This window comes from Perca fluviatilis, chromosome 17, assembly GCF_010015445.1.
Source record: "Perca fluviatilis chromosome 17, GENO_Pfluv_1.0, whole genome shotgun sequence".
In the NCBI taxonomy this organism is placed as follows: domain Eukaryota; kingdom Metazoa; phylum Chordata; class Actinopteri; order Perciformes; family Percidae; genus Perca; species Perca fluviatilis.
The window spans coordinates 4529370-4544614 of NC_053128.1; the positions used below are offsets into that span (position 1 = coordinate 4529370).

At 39.6% G+C, this 15245-nt stretch overlaps 1 protein-coding gene across 1 annotated transcript in view; it reads right to left on the reverse strand.

Moving 5' to 3' along the window:
• pip5kl1 (phosphatidylinositol-4-phosphate 5-kinase-like 1) overlaps positions 1-13421 on the reverse strand; it is a 31681-nt gene extending 18260 nt beyond the window's left edge. The window contains exons 1-2 of the mRNA XM_039778751.1: positions 13160-13421; positions 5847-6056 (exon numbers count right to left, since the gene is read on the reverse strand). Of these exons, the coding sequence (XP_039634685.1) occupies positions 5847-6056 (210 nt within the window). The 5' untranslated portion in view covers positions 13160-13421. The remainder of the gene's footprint in view (positions 1-5846; positions 6057-13159) is intronic.
• Between the last annotated feature and the right edge of the window lie 1824 nt (positions 13422-15245).

The window sequence follows — 15245 nt, forward strand, 5'->3', positions numbered from 1 at the left end:
ACAATCGCTTGTGGAGCTTTTGCGAAAGACAGATAACCAGGTTGCTGTTTATCTTATAATGAATAATTGTGTTTTGTCATTTTAACAAACGATTGAGGAAATAAACTTGTCCATGAGTCTATTGACAGACTTCCAGCTGACCGGGCGGGGTCTATGAACATCACTGGTCAGCCAGCGAGCAAGCGATGCCGGCCAGCACCAGCTGGCTGTCACGTCAGACTGTAGCTTCTCAAGTCCGACAACATCGGAGCAAATGTGCAATTGGCCATCAATTTTCGTAAAACTGCCCAAGTTCAAACTCTACACAGTTGATTTCTCACATAAAAAAGTCTCAAAAGTGAATTTAGTGATGAAATAGCAGACAAAATAGTTTTTGGCTGCTGCTACTATGGCAAACTACCGATCTAGATTCTATAATCGATTGCTTTTCCTTGGGTTCTCGGATGTTAACAATGAATTTTAAACATTACATTTTGGAGCTGAATTTGGCCTGTTGAATTTGAGGAAGTTGAAAATATATTTGTTGAATACATTGTGATTTGCATCTGAATTTGGTATATGGAATTTTTTTATGTTAAATTTTGGATTCTGTATTTATAAACTTGGAAAAGTAAAGTTGAGAATTAGTTGTTGAAAATAAAAGTTGTTGTAAAATTTAGAGGCAAAAAATTCAGATACATAATTGCAATGCATAAATATTTAGTGCTAGAAATTCTATGGCTTTTTAATTTAAAATCCGATGAAACTGATTTTACTTCCATATGAAAGCGCTTGGTTTTGCTGCTTTATCAAGTAAAAGGATCTGAGCGTCTTTGTCGTCTTTCCTGCCCTAAATTCATATGTGCGTGCACAGTTAGTGACGCTTTTTACGTCAGTCAGTCAGGTCTCTCCCAGGTGGAGCTTGTCACTGCCAGTTATGCTGCGTTCCATTGTACTCGGAAATTAGGAACTTCCGACAAGGAAAGATGCAAAGAAAAGGTATGTTAGTAGGGCCAGGCGCCTAAATTTAATTACAGCTGACTAGCAATGGCAGACCAACAGACAGAGGAAAGGACCGTATAACTTTGAGTCCAAAGAAAAATAAACAAAAAACGAAACTCCGCTCTGTCCTCCATGTAATGAACCACCCTCTCTCCATGAAGTCACTTTTCAGGACAAAAATTCAGGAATTGACAGCCAGGCTGTTAACTAGGCCTGGCACACTCGATTCCTTTTAAGGATTCAGGTTACACACCCAACCGGCACCGTCAGACACTGCCTACAAAGAGTGTGGTCTAGACCTACTCTATCTGTAAAAGTCTTAAGATAACTCTTGTTATGATTTGATACTATAAATAAAATTGAATTGAATTGAATTGAGTCACTCACTAAAGTGATCCGGGTTGTGCGAGTCACTTGAGTCACTTGAGTCAGTATTGCTAAATCGCCAAGGAAACTCAGTCCTAGCCCATTGTCTCTAACCACTAACTTAGTAGGAAGTTCTATGGATTCACTCGGTGCAGACTCACTATTTCAGATCTGATATATAGGCTTTCAATGTAGACATAGAAACAGGAACGGAGAAATGCCCACAGTGAATAAATTAAAATATTTTTTTTTTTAAATTGATCAACCTAATTTTGATATTCTACATATATACAAAACCTATAACCTTTAAGCATGTTATTTCAGAAGTGAAAGAATGTTTTTTGTTGTGGATTTGCTTTTCACCGTGACTCGAGGATAAACTGTAGTCGCTCATCTGCTACAGATCCACTCATGACAACGTAGCCAGCTGATTCGACTTTCTCGAGGACTCGAGAGCTCATGAGTCCCATTGTCTACCGAGCTGGCAATGTTTCAGACTGTCTGCTCAACCTAATTGCATTTTAATATACTACATTTATACACCAAACGTGCAGTAGGCCTAGGCTATGTGCAGAACATTGTATGTTATTTCAGAAGTGAAAGAATGGCTTTTGTTGTGGATTTGCTTTTCACCCTGACTCGAGGAGAGACTTCACTCGCTCTACAGATCCACTCATGACAACGTAGCTGGTTGATTCGCGCGACTGACTGACTGACTGACTGACTGACTGACTGACTGACTCAAGGACTCAAGAGCTCATGACTCATGAGTCCCATGGTCTGTGAGCTTGCAGTGTTTCCGGCTCTGTGGGAAGTTCCTAATCTCAGACTGTCTCTGCTCACTCAGTCGCTTGAGTTGACTTGTGGAGTTGTGGTTGCCTACAAATTTGTAAGTTATAAAACTTTTGGCAGCTAAGATGGCTAGGACTAGTAGTAGCTAATGTTGCAAGAGGTTTGTGTGTGGCACCGTTATCATTTTAGATTGAATTGTAGTAGGACTCAACTGATCCGAGTTAATGATACTAGAGACTCGCAACTCATGAGTTAATTTAAAGACGGGTGAAAGATCCGAGTGAGTCATGACTCAAACAGGTTTACTGTTAATCACCCGTAAAGCCTCAGAGCAGCTGGGCTCTCATCTCTGCCTTTAGCAGCAGCAGTCAGGGTGCAGCCAGCGAGTTCGGCAAATCCGCTAACGTAATCCCGCGGAGAGCTTCAGGGATAGGACCGTCACTTGCCATCCTGGACATGCTCACATGGCGGCTGTGGCTCTGGTAGTAGAGCGGTCATCTACCAATTGGAAGGTCAGTGGTTTGATCCCTGGCCCTGCAGTCTCATGTCGAAGTGGGAAAGACACTGAACCCCAAATTGCTCCCGATGCTTTGCCACCTGTGTGTGAATGTTTTTCTGATGAGCAGGTGGCACCTTGTATGGCAGCCTCAGCCACGAATGTTTACATTTACTAACTGCTTCGGGCCGGCCCGTGCTGTAACGTTACCTTCGGGAGAAGGCAGCACCACCAACAACAACCCCCTTATTTTATCAATTAAGGGCATCAATTTTGTATGTGCTCAAGAGTTTTTCTTCCCTGCCCTTTCTGATGCTCAGGTTGGTTTAGATGTTAGCACTGTTAGCCATGTCGTGTCAGCTAATAATGTTAGCAATGTGAGGCGCTGCACTCAGGTAGGAGGGGACGTTCCCCAGGTGAGGCGAATAAGGGGAAAGCGGTGCTGCCGCTCGCGAAATTACAAATCCCACTATGGCCACGCCAAGACCCGTCCTATGAAGCAGCTCGATTGGTTGGGGTTAGGCATTTCACCTCGAGTGGTTAAGGTTAGGATAGCCGATTGGTCAGGGGATAGGACCTGTATAAATGGGGTTACGTTACCTTGCGTAAGCATGGACGCCTCAATAAATTCTATTGAAGGGCAGGTATTGGCATGGCCATAGTGGGATTCGTAATACGCTCTTCCTAGGCCTCCACTTCATCAGCTAAGGTTTATATCACATTCTGCCTCAGTGGCTAGTAGGGTATTTGTGTCACATTGATTAGATGCCAGCCTCTGCTCGGCTAAGTGCACTAACTTTACCCGGGCTGGGCGTGCACTGGTTAACGGCTGCACTCGTTTCAGGGTGTTAAAACGGTAAACAGTGCTGGAAAACATCACACCTCCCCGTTAGCCTCGGTGAATAATCCCGATAGCTGCGTTAGCACTGTTGACTGTGTTAGCCACAATTCTTTTTACAAATGAGTCTCTCTTTGCAGTCTTACTGGATTCTGGCCTTTAGCAAATCTGGAACAGCTAAGATGAATAAAGCGCACCCTAAAACGATAAGGGTGTGGATAATCTATTCCTTAAAAACCTGTAGATTTAAATCCTTTAACCTCAGCTGCCACTCCCACCACATTTTTCTGTTGTTTGAATTTTCTTGCCATTTTTGCTTGTTTGGTCATCATATTCATCCATATACTCTGTATATGTTGTTCCTAAAAAGACAAACATTTGTTCAAATAAAAAGTGAAGGGAAATCTTAATGTTAAAGCGTACAATGCCTGCACAAAGCCAAGTCCGTAAAGAGATGGAAATAAACTGAAGAGTTGGTGTAAAATGCCAAATAAAAGGGTCTGAAATGAAATATCCGTCATTATTGTCATTATCAGACAATGTGTGTGAATTTATGGCAAAAATACATTTAATCAATTCTATTTCATTTATTTTAACACAGCAACATATGGGAAAAGTGAAGGTTAAAGAATGTTTCTCAAGCCACTGTATGTTCTACGTAAAAGGTATGTGTGCGTGTGTGTTGTGTGTGTGTGTGTGTGTGTGTGTGTGTGTGTGTGTGTTGTGTTTTTGGGACACTGCAGAGACAACACAACAGACAGGGCAGTTATGCATCAGCCTACTGAGTCAGCAGTGTGTTTGACTGGGATTAGGGTGAAGCAGCAGCACACGGCTGTGTGTTGAACTGCTCTGTGACTGTTCATTCAGCAGCAGCATGGTGGACATTGCATACCACATACCATGTTTATGTTAAGGCCTCGTTTCAGCTGTGGCATTTTCACATAAAGGAGGAAAGCAACCAATTACCAATTGGTGCTCTTTTTAGATGAAGCTCTTTTTAAATGTATTTTAGATATTAGTGCCTGGATGTCACAAAACCTTTTACAGTGCAACCAGGATAAAACAGAAAATTGTAGTTATCGGTTGTGTGACTCAGAGAGATAAAAAAAGCCACAACATTCAATTTTGTAGGACAAGAAACTTTGGTGTCATCTTTGACGCACACCTAAACTTACCTAACCTAAACTAATGTAGGGTATGTCACCATATCTGCTTCTCATAATATGGGATAAACATCGAAGTTTCATTTCTCCCTCTGTGAAACACAGAGAGACTATTATTTTTTTATTCCAGCAGGCTAGACTATTGTAATGCTCTCCTGTCTGGTCTACCCGAAAAAAGTTATAAATCAGTTACAACTGATTCAGAACTCTGCTGCCCGAGTGCTGACCAAGCCCAGAAGGAGAGGACACAAAAGTCATTGTATTAATTGCCTCCCAGTTTTCTATTGATTTTAAATTGATTTTACTTACTTTTCTTATTTTTAAAACACTTCATGTTCTTGCACCAGCCTATTTTGACATTCTGACATGCTTACAATAAATTAACCAGGAAGGCCCTTCTGCTCCTCTGGCACAAGATGAGGCTGAGAGCAGCTGAAAGGTTTGATATATTTAAACATAAACTTAAAACCTACCATTTAAGCCTGGCTTTTAATTAGTATGTTTTATGGCAATTTTTTTATTTTTACTACTTCATTGTTTGTCTTATTTTCAGCTTATCAGTCATCTGTAAAGCACTTTTGTTTTGCCCTAACCTGCGTGTAAGATGGTATACTATATTTTTTATATCACACGGAGACACAAATTGCAAATTACTTTTAACCATGTATCTGGCTAATTTAAATAGCTAACGTTACTGTATTGTGTCAAAAGTTCCATCAAAACAAGTTGCTTCCCAAGACTATTTTGCAGCGCCATAGCTGCTGTGTCCAGAAGTTACCAAGACAATTGTGATTTCTTTTCATATCCTGGAATGTATGTGTGGTGTATCCAGACCTTATTCTATAAAGCTGGCAATGTGAGACTAATGAAGGCTAAGATGAACTAGTCAATATCACAATGTTAACCTGTTTGTTTGTTTTTATGTTTTCTATGATTTCATTTTCATCTTTTCATTGGGGTAGGCTACAAGATATTAAAACATATTTATTTTTCGTGTATTCAATTTGGATTCATTTACTTTGAAACTTGCATTATGTTTTAATGCACACACACACAGATACACTCTTACAGTAAAAGTGAAGCCCTGTCGGTAATCTTATGATCCTAAATAAAACTACACTTCCATTTGAATACTAAGTGGTTAGATTTGAAATTTTAATGTGCATATGTATAGGTGATTAAAATGGTGCCTCTGCTGACCAGTACTCACTGTAGGTGCATTGTCAGTGGTGTTTTGGGTGGCTGCTGCCAATCCCTCCTTCATCATGCAGGTCAGGCTGTAGAACTCGTGCTGCTGATCGATCTCAAACAAGCCCAGAAGCTTCCACTGCTGCCTCAAACCTCCCCACCTCCTCCTCTTCACCGAGCGCTGACGGTGACCAGACATACTCAGGCTACCTGCAGCTGCTGACATCTCCATCTGGGGGACAGAAAAATACACAAATCCAAAAGGTATGACTGCTGTGCATTCACCTGCTACTGTAAACACGGGAGAGGTTTTCAAAGCTCAAGCAAAAAGAAATCAAAGAGTAAGTAGAGGCCAGAGAGGCCAATGACGAACACAAAAGACAGCTGACTGTCAGTTGAGTCTTTAACAGGGTAACTATGGAAACCAACACCAAGGCATGATAGCCTCATGGGATGTGTCCTTCAACTACCACATCTCTTCATTAAAACACATTTTAAATGTTCAATTATGTGTTACAGTAAATGAAGAAACAAACAGCAAAAGTACAATAATATCACATTAGTTAGTGTCCATTTCTCTGTGCTATAAAGCTCCATCTTCTATAAACAATTATCTGCACTGTTGGACTGGATAATAGTTATTTACGTTGTTGATTAATCTCTTGATTATTTTCTCGATCCGTTGTTTGGTCGTGAAAAATGACGATAAGCGTTTCCCAAAGCCCAAATTGACTTCCTCCAATGTCTTGTTTTATCCACAACTCAAAGATATTCAGTTTACTGTCAAAGAGGAGTGAAGAAACTAGAAAATATTCCCATTTAAGAAGCAGGAATCAAAGAATTTTTACCTTTTTTCCATAAAAATGATTTAAACTAATTAAACTAACGATTAATCAACTATCAAAATAGTTGGCAATTACGTTGGAATTAATGCCCCCAACGTAATTGCCATGAAGTCCATTAATTCCTGACAATAGACACCTTAAAGGGCATTAACCTGCTTATACCATGGTCACTTGCCAAATAATTTTTTTTTTTGGGACCATTCATTGCGTTTTACGACCAAAATCTAAAGTTTTTTCAAACAATAACTCCGTTTCCCTGGACACACCTGAGGATTTTGACAAATACCTGGAACAATCATTCCTATCCAATAAGGTTCTTATGCAATGCAAACGTTGTTCAGTAAATAGGACAGACCTTAGATACGACTTTCCACACTTAGCAACGCAATGCTGGCAAGTTTCAACGTCAATAACACTGTGTACGGTTGAAAATCAGGAAATATAATTTGACATTTTGTTTAATAACAAGACAAGCAAGCTATCCAGCCATGACATTGTCCCCAAATGATCCACCATGTAAACTATCGACCGCAGCCTGAAGTAGCAAGTTGAACAGCGACCAGGATGAGAGATGATCGCTATGAAACAATGTTCAGAGGGGCAGTGTAACTTCCTTCTTTCAGCTTGTGTGTTAGCGCCATTGTGTGGTGTTACAGCAATGGCAGATAACCTTATTGTTTACATCGCACAGCAGCCTCTTTGAAATAAATTCAAGAAACCACACTCTGCACCCAGTTAGCAGTAAAACGAGGACACATTGTTGTATATTATTATCTTACATAAGATGCTTTCGCTTTACAAAGGTTCACAGATGCTGCACAGGTGTACATGTCATCTACAGCCAGACAGTAAAATAGTTTAAGCATATTTACATGATTAAAACCTGCATCAGCAACCTCCATCTCCTTGTGGATTTTATGATTGTAGACAAAATTCAACTCAGCAGACCAAGAATCAAGAGCCTTCTGACCGTGGGTCTGAGCTCGTCTCTCCTCTACCCACTGCAGCCCAGTATCCCCAGAATTACGTCTATATTTGAAGGATCTGAACCTCACAATTTATGTCCCATGCCAATGCAGGAAGCATTGAATAGTCCACTAATTCTGACCTGTGTGCATTTTTAAAAGCAGTCTTTGTTACACTTATAGATGCATTTAAAGTCTTGATTTGTTGATGTATGTCCAAATTTTATAAATCTTGTATTATTTCTGCAATCTTTACAACCACAGACTGCAACTACAGTAAACTTGAAAAAAATAAGCCATGTCCAAGTTATTAATTTTGTTCCTCTTAACATAATTATAACTCACATTTAATTATAATTTCTACTAATCATCTAACTTCTCAACAAGCAGAGCTCATGTCTGACTAAAACTCAACCTCCAGCCTGTACCACATCTTCAGCTGCCACTGCGATTACGTTACAACATTAACCTCTTTTGTAAGTTAGGCAGCCATGCTATTGGGTAGTTCCATAGCAACAAGCATGATGCAAAGCTTCTTGCACCTTTTAAGCTCTTGTCTCTGTTACTAGGGACGCTCAGAGCTGCACTTTGCATTTGACCATGAAACAAAAGCTGTGACCCTGTTTGATGGTTGGGGAGATGGCCAAAGCCACACATGGTAACAGCCAGCAATGGTATTATTGTACACAATTTCACCTAATTTTGTTAACTGCACATTTCTGTTGCAGTCAGCCACATCCAAACAATTCATGCTCACAAAAGCACACATTATTTGATTTGTAATCTACATATTTATTTTCTTTAGCCTTGCACTGTTTAAATGGGGGGCATACTTGGTGGAGATAAAGGTGTGGCCAATTGTTAATTCTTGTTTTATACAGTATTCTTTAGCACTTTTTGGGTAAATATTAAAAAAACTCTTTTTTTAAGGAAACTCCTGTTCTCCTCATTGCCTCACTGCTTCTGATAGTCCACATAAGTGTTCAGGCTGGTGGGGTTTGAACAAATCTTGGTTGGATGCACAGTGTGTACTTGAACTTGAATATAACAAGTCTGGCCAACAGACATTTAAGCAGGTGTACAAACTCACTATGTTAAAGCTTTATAGGGGTAACTGTTTTTATTTCCCAAGTGTTTGTGTCTAGGTGACTGATGGGAACAACAATCTCTGAAATTGCAAGATTGCTGGAGTCGGCAGCAGCGAAACAAGCTACAATGTAAGTTAATTGCGCACCTTCAGTTTACGTCCACAGAAGTGCTTGTTTTGCCACTGACAGCTCATATTATTTTTCTAAGTGTCTGACAACATTGTGGAAAGGATCCCTACAGAGGTCGACTGTTTTGTTAAAGAGTAAAATCCTTTTAACAGAAAAACATCCCCAAAATCATCATCTTGGCTATCACCAAATCAACCAGACTCCATTTAAATAAACCGTAATTTTATCGTCATAGATTGCACGTCATTCAAAGTCAACAGAAACAAACTTAAACTATCAAAAGCCATCCTGGTTCGTCTTTCCATTGTTCATCATTGTCAATCACTGTTTGACAATGATGGTTTGGTTAAAATAAACACATAACTTACTGATTTACATGTGGAAATATACTGGATCTATACATGCTAAAAGTATTGTTTATTTAAATGGAGTCTGGTGGGTTTAGCGACAGCTCTCTCAGGACAGTTTTTGATTAAACAAAAAGGTCTGTCTCGCTAACATTAGTCACTTAGACACCAATGCATGAGAAAATAGGGTCCAGGTTGAAAAAAAGTGTTAAATTTAAAGTGGCACTGATCAATGTAATCATAAAAACAATAGATGAAATTGAAATGTGTAATGTGATAAGTGTTGCAGATAGTGATAGAGAGTTGTCACTCAATTCTATAGGTCCCCTATAGCTCTTTAGTGTCTTTCACCTCTTTGTTTTTGGTTTTACGGCCTGCAACTTCAATGTTGAACTGTATGAGCAAAGTGAATGCCCTCAGTGGTTGGTAGAAACCAAAACAGAGCTAAGTAACAAGAGAGACAGAGAGTAACAATTTGACTTATTCGTTGGGGGGCCAGAAACACAAATTCAAACAAATGCTAATGCTGCTCTTTGTCTGCTGGATATATAAATGGGCAACTCTTTGCTAAAATGGTCCAACTTAGTAATATGTCTTTGTTGTGTTTACAGCTTGTTCTGCTGCCCCAAATTGACCAAAATAGCAATGCTTTAACAAATGAACATGTTACAGGTGTGAGATCCACTAGTTATAAACTTCTACTATATATATATATATATAGTGTATATACTTCTACTACTGCAAGACGGAGTTACATGACTGACATGATGGTATAGCTGGGCAGCACTACTGCTAGTGAGCTAATATGCTACATGCATACATATTGCAAGCTGTTACTACAATTATCTCATAGACCACAATAAATGTTACAATTGGTGTACAATTACAATTGGTGTCTTACTGTTATGCTTGATAATAAATTAATGACAACACCATAAGCCCATCATACACGTCTCTCCCCAGCACAAAACTTCTTAGGAGCCCTCCAGAAAGATCAGGTACTTTTCCCATTTTATAGTATAGACATCCAATCTGGCAAGCCCACTCTTGGATTGATGGCACCCCTTCATTCTTCCATCCTCTTAAAATAATCTGTCTGGCTGTCATCAAACTAGTCTGGACCCAGCTTCTTATGTGCTTTATCCATCCCATTTAGGATTGACCCAGCTCCCAGAACAAATAGTCTTGGGCTGAATGGAACCTGGGTCCCTGCAATCTGACATAGTTTGGCTCTTAAACCAAGTCTAAACAATCTGGAGGGACTCCAATTGAAGCGATGCATAATCTTGAATGAACATGACATAGTTTTAATATTCCTACAGATTTGTTCCCACTCCTTATCATCCAGTGTAATACTCAAATCCCTTTCGTCTTTTTGAGGGCTGTCCAGGCTCCATCCCCCAGGTTCTGCATAAGCATAGAATAATACCCAGAACCCTCATGACCTTATACCATCTAAACATTCTGGTGCCTTCATGCTGAAGAACTGGATCCAAAAATCCCCACTAACAGATGACCAAGTAGCAAATACCTGATAATTGAGCCTTAGGGATTCCAAATTACTGTACCACATCCTCAAAGGATTTCAATAATGTGTTTTTTTTAATAAAAGGGATACGAGGAGACATTTAATGATAACACTGATTTGAATTCCAAAAGTATCTAAGGTTATTAATTATTTCTGCTTCAAACTGTATTTATTTAATAATTATAAAATTATTTATACTTTAAACTGCTTTAAACTGTATATGGTTCAAAGTTCATTTACTGTCATTGCACAAAACAGGGTTGCACAACGAAATGCAGTTGTTGTCCCTTTATGGTACACAAGAAAAACACCCCAAACGCAGTAGTGCATTTAGTGTATGTTTTCAATGCACATAAGGAGGAATGTAAAAAGCAGCAACAAAAACACTGGTAAATTCTCTGGGCAGATAATATGGCCGGCATTAAAAATTCTACATCAGGGAAACATTGTCTATCAACTTTGTTGAAGTTTGAGCATCGTTGATGTAAACATTTGTCTATTACATTTATACATAATACAGGCTATATGTGTAGTAGGCCTACACAAGTATTTGGGATGGGAAAGAGAATTTGCTTTGCTTTTATCTGTTTATTAACTTATATATTAGGCTATTATTGGCTTCATTGTGACAAAAAGAAACCTACTGACACCTGACATCGGCTGTATACATCTGTCACGTAAATACCAGGTACTGGATGTAACTCGAGTTCTATGAATGAATGAAATGTATCTAAATACATATGTGAATGTATGTTGGGGGTTGTGGACTCAACAACGATTTTGTTGCCCTGGGTCCTTCAAACAGGCCAATCCAGCCGTGGTAGCACTTCATGTCATTTATACATTTCATACAATTGGCCTATTATTCAAATGATGGGACCTGGCCAAGTGGGGGAGGAGGCGGGCACGTGAATATGATGTCACATATTGGCAAATACAGACATTTTTGATCAAATGTGACATTTGCATCTTTTTCAACCCCACTACGATGGGTCATTACATTAGGTCCAGTAACATCCCTTTCACGTGGCAATCATGTCAAACCACTGATTCTGAGTATGCAGCTTGTTGACACAAGCACAACAAAGCCTGTGTTTTCCAGTCCTGGATCACAGGTTTAATATAGGTCAGGCCCCTAACCTGACCACTATACTTGGGAAAAATAGTTTGAACTATGGCTGGGATGATATGCTTTTGTCCTGATTCGATTCTTTCACGATACATGGATGCCGATTCGATTTTTATTGCGATTTTCATTTATTGCGATTCTCTTCTTCCTCTTTAACAAAAACAACAGTTGAATAATACACTTCTAGAGACAATATATCATGAGACATTTCTAAAAACTAACTGTTTTCTAAAAATAATGCACATTACATGGCAGTCAGTCAGTCTGACATTTATTACATTTGTAAAGAAGAACAGGTAAGACTTTACTTGAAGGGATCTACATAAGAGTGACATGACACTGTCATGAACACATGACACTGTCATAACACAGCCATGACACATGAACCCTAACCATAACCCCATAACCATAACCATAACTTGTCATGACAAAACCAAATGACACTTACCAAAAGAAGCGTGATGTCATAAACATTTATGACTTGTTTATAATGTTTATGACACGTTCATGACAGTGTCATGTCACTCTTATGTAGATACCTTCAAGTAAAGTGTAACCAAAGAACATAACATGTATTTTCTGCATTTCCTGCTTTCACTCTGTTTTGCTGGAAACAGATATGATTTAGTCGCCATCAGTGGTACCATACAACAGAAATATTTGTGTGAATCATTGGTATATATATATATATATATATATATATAGAGAGAGAGAGAGAGAGAGAGAGAAAGAGAGAGATTATTTATATCTTTATCAATTCTAGGCAAAAGAATCGATTGTCTGAAAGGAAATCACGATACAAACGATTTTCGAACGACGTATCTTTACTCAAGATATCCATCACAACTCATTTAACTTGTTAATTTAAGATAACTGTGCTGCAGGAGTTATTTCACAATGTGGCAAGTTTCACTTGTAGGCTATTAGATGTATTAGTCAAAAGACAAGATAATAGTGATTGTTTCAGAGGGGGATTTTCAGCTTTAAATTATAGCCTGGTGATTGGGATTAACAAATCAAAAACTGATTCTGTTTAATGACTGACATCCCACACTATGACACAGTGAATATCAGCAAGTGAAGAGAATTCTGAGCTAAAAAAAAAAGCAGGATTTAAAAGAATTTAATTTAAAAAAAGCATCCATCGCTGCAGTTTAACGTCTAATCTGTAATCGAGAAGCAGTGATGGGAAACAATGAAAGCATTCGAGCTCCGAAAGTAGCCTGACAGTGACTTTACTCATCAACTGTAGCCTACAGTTGCATATGAAAGTTGTCATTTACAAATTAAAGCGTTTTACTTACCTCAGTGTGGTCCGGGGACGCAGAGAAGAGCAGGTCGGTGCGTGGAGGCTGGGCTCGGTCTGTTCGGGTGTGTGTGTGTGTGTGTGTGTGTGTGTGTGTGTGTGTGTGTGTGTGTGTGTGTGTGTGTGTGTGTGTGTGTGTGTGTGTGTGTGTGTGTGTGTGTACTTGTGTGTCACATCACATGTCAGCGCGCAAAGTGACCGTGCGATGACATCGAGCCTCGCGGAGCCCGGCGGAGCCTCGCTGCCTACTCTGCGGTCACACCCATACACTCACTGCCAGCTGCACTGCACCCTGCGCGCGCGCGCATTATTCACGCACTCTGACTAACACCACAGAAATACTGTACAGTCATTTGCAGGAATTATGTGACTGGTAAAAAGGGTAATTGAATATCATACACTAAATTAATATATGAATAAAATGTTAAAATAGTAGTCCTACAATCTAAAACATGTATTGTTGTTAGGATGATGCCACAAAACAAGCCCTGCTGACTCATGGGGTCATGGCTGTGGTCCAGCTATCTGGGCTCCAGATATTATTCTTCATCCTTTCCCTGGTAGCAGCAGCAAAAACATGCAAAGTGATAAAACATTTGTCAGAAAACATAACTTCACACAACATTGCATTGCAAAACAGAGAACTTTCTCCTCTCCCAGCTGTACAAATTAAATCTGCCACAGAAAGGTTCCCCCTGTCTAAAACAAGAAGTAAGTGTACAATCAGAAGATAACATTTTACTAAAAAAGGTATAGCCCTTAAATGATCATCCAATATGCAAGGCAAAAAGAATGTAGGGGCACCAAAGTGCATAACATAACAATTTGTGAAAATAATGGAGTGTGTGTTAATATTTTTAACTGCATTTTCCGTCTGCTCAGAGACCACCTAATTGTATGCCTTGTTGGCTGAGGGATATTGTCAGTACTCTCTAAAATCACCAAAAAAATAATAATGTCACTGCTGTAAGAATGTATAGTTATTTTGCTTTCAAATACCTATTGTCATCATCAGCCAGAATACTGTGTGTTGCATCTGCAGTCTCCAGTCCAATTTCAAATTTAAATCTTCTGACAAAGATCCAGGGCACGCCCTAGAGTGTATTGTAAATATTAGTTTGAGCACACATAATGTAGAAATAAGCACGTAAAGACTAAAGTTAGACCCATTAGCAGCAACCAGAGGGGAGAGAGGGCCTAAGATATTCTAAAAAAGAAAAGAAAAAGAAAATAGCCTAATATTTAAAAGTTCAAATTTAATTTTATCATATCATAATTTGACAATCACCATCTAAACAAAATGTTTCTGAGGAAATAATCCCCTTTAAACCTGACTATTCAGTGTGTGTGTTGGAATGTGAAGGGTTAAATGAATTAGCCCCTTTGTCTCCCTGTCAGAATGTTGCTGCCTCTGCAGTTGCTGGGAAGAAAATGTTATGCTTTCAGCTCTGCGATTGGTGGTCCAGCTACACATTAACAGGGCCGAGCTATAGTAATTCAATGAGTGGACTGTATTCAACTGACAGAAAAATTAACCAACCAAATCTTCACACTAAGTGGGTGGGCTTTGCTTTCACTTACCCTTATGATAAGTTCCCTGTGGGGTACAAAATCACAAGCTAGCGGCAGGGGAAAAAACGGCGCAGATATTAGCCTGTTGGTTTACGATGGAAGCTGCAAGTAGGACATCGGTGCAAATGTATTGATTATTATGCATATGAGTGTTTTCCCGAATGAAACATAACATATATATTGAATAGGCCGCTGCTCCGCGCCCTGCTATGCCCTGCTACACCCTGAAGTGCCCTGCTACGCCCTGCTACGTCCTGCTATGCCCTGCAGTGCCCTGCAGAGCCCTGCTACACCATGCAGAGCCCTGTTACGCCCTGCAGTGCCCTGTTACGTCCTGCTATGCCCTGCAGTGCCCTGCTACGCCCTGCTATGCCCTGCAGTGCCCTGCTACACCCTGTAATGCCCTGCAGTGCCCTGCTACGCCATGAACTACTATAACTACTATTTCTAGTCATATTTCCATTATCTTTATTGTGACTATAATTGCCACTGTTCATCACACCCCCAACCAG